This window comes from Hoplias malabaricus, chromosome 5 (genome assembly GCF_029633855.1).
Source record: "Hoplias malabaricus isolate fHopMal1 chromosome 5, fHopMal1.hap1, whole genome shotgun sequence".
NCBI classification, from domain to species: Eukaryota; Metazoa; Chordata; class Actinopteri; order Characiformes; family Erythrinidae; genus Hoplias; species Hoplias malabaricus.
In genome coordinates this window covers 28743974-28753659 of record NC_089804.1, presented here as the reverse complement: position 1 = coordinate 28753659, position 9686 = coordinate 28743974, and the positions used below count along the sequence as shown (strand labels likewise).

General features: G+C 36.6%; 1 protein-coding gene across 1 annotated transcript; it reads left to right on the top strand.

The window, feature by feature from the left end:
• The first annotated feature begins 4019 nt into the window (after positions 1-4019).
• Positions 4020-8403, top strand: barx1 (BARX homeobox 1). The gene is made up of 4 exons (XM_066670097.1): positions 4020-4212; positions 6162-6435; positions 7185-7269; positions 8257-8403. The coding sequence occupies exons 1-4, from the start codon at positions 4020-4022 to the stop codon at positions 8401-8403; spliced, it is 699 nt and encodes a 232-aa protein (XP_066526194.1).
• The last annotated feature ends 1283 nt before the right edge of the window (positions 8404-9686 follow it).

Below are 9686 nucleotides of genomic sequence, written 5' to 3'. Positions count from 1 at the left end.
AAGCATTTTCCCAGGATGCAGTGGTTGGTTCCAAATGTGGTTTAAAGAAACAATAAGTAAGATTTGTTGTTTTTGCTTCAAGGTCTCCCCCAAGTGGAATTCATTTGTACAACACTACTGAAATGCATGGGGAGGGGGAAGGAGGTGGGCATGGTTTCCTACCCTTCTCCACAAGTTACGTAATGCAGTTTCTGCAATGTGGAGCCCACAATAGTAATGACAGAGGCTCTATTCTCCTTATTACAGGACAGTGAAACATCTCAATGGTTTTGGAGCTGTAATCTGAAGGTAAAAATACTACATAGTGTTCCTTTAAGGAAGGATAATAAGTGAACAAGCTAAATGGGAATGGGCACCCGAGGCTCACTGATGTTTGTGGAAGCAAGGGTTAGCCCTTTTGTTCTTATCCCACTGGGACAAATTGCTAGTAAAGAATGCTAGCTAATGGCTAGGTGTTAGAACCCAGAGTGCACTGCAGCTTTCTTTATGCTTGTGTAGGCACAGACTGGTCAGAGATCCCAAGCTGATCCCTGTCCACTTCCAAAAGCACCTGTGCTGGGCATGTGATATCAACACCAGACTATGGAGCAATGTAAGAAGGTGGTCTGGTTTGAAGAATTACCCGGGGGAAGAGATGGCCCCAGGATGCTATGAAAAAAATGCAAGTCAGTGGAGGCAATTTAATGCTCTGGGTAATGCTCTGCTGGTAACCTTGGGTTCTGGCATTCATGTGGATGTTATTTTTATATGTACCACGTTCCTAAACATTTTTGCAGCTCACCCTTCTTGGCAACAATATTCTCCAGTTGTAGTGGCCTCTTTCAGTGGGTAATCTTCCATGCCACCCTGAAAAACATGACGGAGAATTTATGGTGTTGATTTTGCCTCCAAAATACCCAGATCCCAATCCGATCTATACCCATCCTCACAATGCACAGGAATTCGCCGCTAACACCTTGAATTCATATGGTGTTCATGACTTGACATGTCAAAGCTGCTTTGGCAGCTTGAGGGGGACCTACACAGTATTAGTCAGGCGGTTTTAAAGTTATGGCTGACTGTGTATGTGCAAGGGTTTGCAAACTATTTCGGTCTACATCCACTGTGGACCATGTTGTCCACAAACTTTTGACCATAAGATATTTCTGCCTATACAGTCTACAGCCAGTGTGCTTTGAAGTGATAGAAGGTTACAGCACATTTCACTCTAGACTGCTTTGGGAGAAAGGGTACAGTATAAAGAGCTAGGGCTGGACAATAATTCAATATCAATATATATCGCAATATAAAATGTTTCAATACCAATTATTTGATTTTTATACACGTTTTTAATATTTCATTATACATTATTTACAGCAACTGTTGCTGACTGACATTCATTACAGGGGCTGGCGTCAGTTCAGTGCACTCAGTTATAAAGTTACTTTAAAAATATTAATATTGACAAAGCCATAAGTTTAGGCTTGACCATGATATCATGTTTCTTGTTTTACTTGCCCACTTTTTTTCCCATATCGATATTGGAATTATATCTTACCGACAGAACCTAATACAATTTATTGTGATTTTTTTGGCCGCATCATCCATCCCCTAAGAGAAGCCAATCAAAACAGGACATTTATATACAGCATGAGTATTAAAGACAGTTTTACCAGCAGCTTGTTTAAATCTAAGTGATTAAACGAAAAAGCATTACAATTGTACATAACCCTGGCTAATTATAAGCCTTTTTCATGACACCAACGGGAAAAGAATATGTAAGAAAAAACTATGGGCCTGGTATTAGTAAGAAGAGATAAAACATTAAAAGAGATTTAAGAATTGTAAACGTTTCTTTACGAAATTCACTCATTGGCATTTATTATGACCGCTATTATTGTTATTATGGACAAACACCTGATGTTTTATGGATGAAAAAGAAAAACAAGACATAAAACCATATCACATAGAGATACAGATTTGAAACTTACACAACGCCATTGTCATCATTCATCATACAGCTACTGCCGCCTAGTGGACCTAATAGAGTCTCTCTCTCTCTCTCTCTCTCTCGCTCACACACACACACGTTTGTTTCTGTGTATTACCTGACATTAGATACACCTCTTTGACTTATACTTGTGACTAAACCTATAACCACATTAAATGTAATAACTTACGTTGCGGGGGAGGACATTTTTTGTCATGCATTTTTAATAGCACACGAGAATTCAGAATTAAAAAATATATTTATTTATATATTGAACATTAAAAATTAATTTTTGTAACGTTTAAAATGTGTACAGTATATGCCAGATGATGCTATAAATCAAACTGCTAATTGTCGGACAGCTTGTGCGATAAATATATCATAATAAGAATAATGAACGAACGAACAAACAAACAAGCCAACAAATATCCTTTGCGTTACTGTAATCCCATACGAAGAACTTATCTACTCATATATAACTATAACTTTTGTTATTATAGATATATTTTGTATAGATAGATTTCCGGTATATGTATTTATTTGTTAATTTTGAAATTATTATATAAATGTGATGTCCCGTTTTTGTGTAATTCTGTTCGGGAATCTATATGATATTATATTCTTCTGAAACACAGAACAATATAATGTTTGGGGTTCACTTGTTTGATATTTGTTTAAAAGCAGATATCTGAAAATTTCATGGAGAACATTTTCGGGTTATTTATGCACAAAGTTGTTTAAAATACATTAACATATTTGAAATTTGAACTTGGGTAATTGTTTCTGTAATAAAACAGCTATTACACTGTAATTATGTAGTTTTTAAATTGTAGTAAATGTTAATTAATGTAATAGGATTTTGAAAGTTATTTTTATCTTGTAATAAGAAACTCCCATTATTACCCAAACATGTAATAACTGTTTCTGTAAAAGCTGTTACACAAAATATAAGCTGTTATAACACATTAATAAAGTGTGTTATTAGCGATTTTTTTTCTCTCGCCTGAAACTGACGTGTTAAAAAATCACGTGATGTGTTGTGGGTGTTATATGTGTTTCACACATCTGAACACAAGTGTGTCCAATTAATGGCGTCTGTATTACTTGATCCCAGTCAGTGTGTTATTTGTGTGGAATACAGTAAGCAATGTGTTTACACTGAAAATACAAACACGCTATCTGTCTTCATGCAGCTGGGGACTGAAATCGCGACAACACCCACAAACGTGTTTTTAATTTACACTTGGTTTAAATAGTGCTTTAAAAAGATTAAAAAGTTTAAGAGATACATTCTCCCTTTTTTCTTTAGGAAATCTGTGCCTTGCTTGAAAGCAGAGGGGCTGAGAAGTCGTTTTGACAACGTTTTTAATTTCCAATTATTACAAGGTTGTTGTTGTTGTTTTGTTTATTTTATTTATTTGAATTTGTTTGATTTTATTGTTAATGTTTCATTTCGATTCATAGGAATGCGTTAAATAAGAATATGGTTTGAAACGGGACATTTGTAAAATATTTTCATTTTAATTTGATTTCATAATTTTGTGTAATCTTTTTATAGGAGGGGGTTAACATTAGCTTCAAGCTTAGAGCTACAACAATATATTCTCTTAATAAGTCTTTTAATTCTCTTCTCATCTTTTTTTGAAGTGTCATCAAAAAAGAGGGAGGCGCACCTTTAAGCTTTAGACACCCAGTTGAACTGCTGTGGGAGGGCTCTCCCTCTCTCTCTCTCTCTCTCTCTCTCTCTCTCTCTCCCTCGCTCTCTCTCTCTCGCTCTCTCTGTTGAACTCCTCTAGTCTCTTTGCAGCAGCTGGCCACAGTGAGTCCCGCACACACCAGGAGCTGTGTTTCTGTGTTTGTGGACTGTGAGACTGGACTGCGCACGCTTTGTATTTATTCGGATTGCTTCATCGGCTCCAGGATGTATCTGAACAGAAAAACGGAGCCTCTCCTTTCAGCGTCTTTGAGAGACGTATAAGTCCTCCATGTGATCCGCGAGAGTGATTTTGTTCTCCTCCAGGGCTTGTAGAAGTGTAACACATCCACCACAATGATGCATCACCATCTGGACATCGGCGGACACTACTACCCCGCTGACCACAGGTCTCACCGATACCGGAGCTTCATGATCGAAGAGATTTTAACGGAGCGTCCGGACGACGCAGTGTCTCCACCCGGGAGCGATTTACTCAAATTCGGAGTTCACGCGCTGCTGTCCGCGCGACCCTATCCCAACCACTTAGGTAAGACGCTCGAGACACAAGAGAGTATACAGTCAATGTCCCAGAGCAAACAGTTCCGATAGGGTATCTGTAAATTTTACCGCGAATTAATGTGAAGAGATTTTTTGGAGCATTTATTAGTGTCCAGCTTTGAGTCGTGAAGCATTCACACAGCAGCTGCTGTGTTCCTCAGAATAAATGAAGATACTTTCATTTGGACACCGACTGTCTCCACGACGTTCAAGTCCATCACATAAAAAAACATTCACCGATAACGTGATTATAAAATGTATGTCTAAAAAGTTTTGCAGGTAACGCTCTGTATATTTTCGGGCAATTAATGTTTACTCACCTACAGAAAACCAAAGATTGTGGCCTGTGCAAAACTTAAGGCACATTTCCAAGACGTTTAACTCATATAAACAAATAAAGAGTTCGCTAAATGATAAATAGTCGTGTTGAAATGTGTTGCCTTTAAAATATTAGCTAATTTTTATTCTCATCTTGAAGATTTGCCCGCGACCCCATTTTGTGCTCTTTAGAACAACACACGACGCTTATTTGATTATATTTGATTATTTGAGAATGGTCTAATCTAAGAAACCAAAAGCAAAACTAAACCAGACAAGGTCAATTAAACAATTCATTGTTTCACCTATATCCCTGCAGCTAGAATCACTATCGCTTGGTTGGTCTTGGCCTTATTCACTCTCGAACATTTAATGAGCTCAGGGATTGACTTGGTAAATTTATTAAAGCAATATTTCAAAAATAATAGTAACACCTAAAAGAGCCAAATATTAAACATAATGTGTATTTCACAATTAAAACAAATTTGCCTATTACTGATTAAACTAGCGAAGAGAAGAACAACAACTCGAGCGAATAATCGAGATAAATCATCACGGATTTCAAGATTTATTTAAATTAAATTGATCTCATTGTTAATAATTTGATAAAATGGCAGATGCATAATACGTTTTATCTGCGAGCTCCGAATTATCTGAGTTAGTTTCATCTGAACTTTCTGAGTGAGGTCACGACATCAAATATCAACAATAAAACCCCGTGTGATTGTTGCTGTTATTATTATTATTTTTATTATTGTGTGACACGCTGCCAAAAATATTGAGAGTTTTAGGCCTTGTATAACCCTATTAAACATATTGCACCTAGATATTTTAATATTTAATAATTGAACAATTTAAAAACCCTTCTGAACATGCCTAATTTCTTCAAATCTGATCAGATAAGACTTTCATTTAATTTTTAATACCTTTAATATTTTTCTTCCATTCAGTCGTTTTTAAAAAACACATTCAAATGATTGAATTTTTTTCCGTTTTATGAATTATAACAGACCTATTACTCCAATTTAACCTTATCTGTGAAAAGACACAATATATATTTAGAAGATATAAACCACATGGGACACGCTTTAGTGCTTTTTGATGTTTTAAGAGACTCCTTCATTTGAAGTGGCCCATTTAGAGCAATAAATAAAACCTAAAGTGAGTTGCTGAGCAACATTGACCATTAGACTTCAGTAACATCAAGCATGTCAGTAATATGTTACCAAAGATGTATACATTTATCAAACAGTCCTCACATTTCTACAGATATGTTCAGTGTTAGGGGATGTGAATATGTTTGTGGTGTACTGTTTTATTTTTGCTGTTGTTGTTGCTGTTTTTTTTCAATACTTTGAATCAAATTAATTGAAAATTCTTTATTCAGTTCACATAATCATATTTCTGCCTGTGTTTAATTAACTGGTCTTGATGAATGATAACTGGTAACTTTTTTATCTGAAAATAACTGCATTGTTTTCCTTTTTTTTTTTTTTTAAACATGTTAGTCCATACATTTTATTTCTTATTTGCTATACTTATGAGCATTACTGAGACACATTCGGACAAGCTGCCCAATCGGCCCATACTTACACCCATTGTCGATGTTTTTGTGCACAGTTCTGAAAGCAGAGCAGTCAGCCATGCTGAAGTTTCCAGTTTCCCCTCTGCCCTGTCCTTTGGGGTCACCCCTGGGATCAGCTCTGCTATCTGGAGCATCAGCCACACATCACCTCCCGCTGGACCTCCACCTGCGGGGCAAACTGGAGCCTGGCAGCGACGGGGTGGGCAAAACCAAAAAGGGTCGACGGAGTAGGACGGTGTTCACCGAGCTACAGTTGATGGGCTTGGAGAAGAGATTTGAGAAGCAAAAATACCTCTCAACTCCTGACAGGTGAAGCCTTAACACATCTGAGCTCCTCTATCACAAAGATTTACTCTTGTAAACAGCACGGTTATTTGGCTGATATATGAATCAGAGGTGTATACAATGATACACACACACACATTATATTCCTGGTCTTCATCGATTAGTATTAATAATTGGTCAATTGTATCATTAAAAAGAGTACTATGGTACCTTTCATGGCACTGGGGTTGTAACCTAACTAGTATTTTAAGGGTAAGTTAATCATTTTATTTGAATCGGAATTTCATCATATTCCTTTAAAAATGTTTTTTTAAACTTTACCTTCACACACCTCATTGTACTTCAAATATTTTTGTTATAAAAGTTAATACTTATATTATAAATTCCATCTTGAAAGGTTTTTTATTTAGGGAACATAGACGGCCTGTAAGACCATTGTTGTACCTTTAAGGGGACATTAACTCTACCTGTACCATTAGTGAACCTTTGTCCCTGAAACCTGAAAAAAATGGACAAATATCCACCGTGTACTATTCCTGAATAGTGAAAATGGACACTGTTGGAAGCAGTCAATGCAATGGACATTTTCCACATAAGGACGTTTACATCCAGACAGCTTTGTCTTTCAGTTTACAGAAGGTTAGAAATATTTGTGTTGATGTAGCATGTTTTATTCAAAGACAAAATAGCATTCAAATGCTTGTGAATGTAGCTGTTATTACTGAACCACTTTTTGTTTTATTTAATTTTGTGCTACATTTATTATGTTACAGAATAGACCTGGCAGAATCTTTAGGCCTTAGTCAGCTCCAGGTCAAAACGTGGTATCAGAACCGAAGAATGAAATGGAAGAAAATTGTAAGTCCTTATTTTATTTTATTTTTTATTATTATTTTTTTTTTTTTTGCAGATTTAGAAGCTAAATATGTACTAATTTTTGGAGATCTCGTTGGCTAACATCATTTACTCAGTTATTCTAATGAAATATTTGTATGTTCCTGATCATTTACCATATATATATATATATATATATATATTAATCTTTTCATTCAGTAATGTCATTTTTGGGACAGCGTTTATACCGACTGATCATACAACTTTTTCATATATTTAATAAAATTCATACTCGATTATGTACTTTGAAGTTCTAATTCCACTAGTTGCTTAAAGAGGAGTCATGCCAGTTTTTCACATTTTTGTGCATAATCAAGTTATTTACATTGAAACAAACCCAGTCAGAGTGGTTTAATGTGAAATGTGCAGTTCTAGTAAAATGTGCCAAGTATGAAATATTCAAAACGGTGGTGATTGGAATTCAATGTCTCAAGCATTTACTGTCTATAAAAGCTGTACTCCACAGAAAGTTGTTACATGAAACTGTTTTGAAAATGCTGGTGAACGCCTGAGACATTGCTTTGCGATAAACTGGAGAAAGACTGGCACCTGCAGGATATTCCAAGGCAAAATATGCAAAGAAACCTTTCAGAGTGATGCACCATATCCAACATTATTTTCCAAATTCAGAAGAGATGTGGATGTTCATCAATGGGTTGGATAGCAAATCAAATTGACATTTTTAGGTTACAGACCCAGGTTTGTTTGAAAATCTCTATGTCTATGTACCATTTAACATCAACATAATCCGAATGACCCTGTTTACACTTAAGTTACAATTGAATTATTTAGACCGTTATAAATGTAAAAGGAGTATTTTCTAACTTGGCAGTTGAGTTGTTGTTGTTGGAAAGGTTCTTTGCTGCAGCCATTATTTCTTTGCAGAAGTTTACTTGTTGAAGCAGAATAACTTTGTTTTGGCTCAGTAATTTATTTGCTGAATGTCTTTAGGTTCTACAAGGAGGCGGACTTGAATCCCCCACTAAACCCAAAGGGCGACCGAAGAAGAACTCCATCCCCTCGAGCGAGCAGCTTCTGGAGCAGGAGAGGACAGGAGACGCCTCTTCATCACAGTCCGACACCAACCAAGAGGAATAAATGAGCAGCCTCTGCCCATGTGACTCTCTACCGGAGCTGTTCGGAGCACAGGCTGGAATTGCTCCTTTTTTGAAGCTGATATTTGGGCACTTATGGACAAATCCAAACACAACGAGGTCCTGATTTATACTACCTGCTTCTGATTCCATTTTTTTTTTTGCTCTGAGAAGCCACTAAGGCCTTTGCTGAGGACACATTCAGAGCGATACTCAGCAGAAATCAGTTTCCTCTTTCTATATTCCCCCTTTTTTCCATTGGAGGGAATGCCATTCACAGGAACTTTTTTTCTCTGCAATTATTGTTCTTCGTGGTTTTAACTGTTGTCTGAATAATATGGATACAAAATTAAATGTTCTTTTTACAAAGATAGTTGATTATTATTTAATTAACAACAGTGGCTTACTTCTCTCTTTGGAATATGGAGCAGAAATACTCCCAAATATAAATACAGAGCCAAATCAAAGACAAAACTATAGAGTCAGCCTCCAATTAAATAAAAACAGAACCCATAAACATAAATTAATATGCATCCGATGTCAATAATGGTTTACGCATGTCTGCTTTAAATCTTGAACACTGGAAATAGCCTGTAGTGTTAGATTATATTTGCATATGATTCCAAATCATATTAATGGTGAGTAGAACCAAAATAATGCTGGAGCAGGTGTGCGGACCTGGGAGAAGATGAAAGGAGAGGCAGAAAATGAGAGAGATGGGGAGGAATACATGGGTCAGCTGAAGGAATGAAAGGATGAGTTAGAGGAGTACAGTAAGTGGCATGAAAGGTTTAGGATAAAAGGACAGTGTGTCCTGTAGTTGGTGTAGGATGCATGCACTCACCAGGTGAAGCTGGATGAAAGGATGAGTAGAGTGAGCGCGGTGAGTAGTATGACATGATGAGTAGAATTCGATGAAAGGATGAGTAGGAGGATGAAACGACATGTGGGATGGGTAGAATGAAAGGATGAGTATGATAGGATTAGTTAAGTTGGATAAGTAGAATGGATGAAAGAATGAATGCAGAAGGAGTATGGAATAATGAGTTTGATTAATAAGATCAAAGGACGACTATAGGATGAATGAGAACAATGGGATAAGATCCATGAAGAGATTAGTGTGGTTGGGTGAGTGATGGATGAAAACATGATACTGGTTAAATAGCTGATGAAAGGATGACTTACACCTCTTGTCGAGGATGGAAGTATCAGGATGAAAGAATGAGTGGCATGAATAACATGAATGAGGGGAGAGACTTAAAATGATGGGATGAGAGCCATAGGATG

Excerpts from the sequence above, each read along its gene's own strand:
- barx1 (XM_066670097.1), top strand. The coding sequence starts at position 4,020 with ATGATGCATCACCATCTGGACATCGGCGGACACTACTACCCCGCTGAC. Across the intron at positions 4,213-6,161 it reads ACCCTATCCCAACCACTTAG|TTCTGAAAGCAGAGCAGTCA; the intron begins GTAAGACGCTCG and ends TTTTGTGCACAG. Across the intron at positions 6,436-7,184 it reads TACCTCTCAACTCCTGACAG|AATAGACCTGGCAGAATCTT; the intron begins GTGAAGCCTTAA and ends ATTATGTTACAG.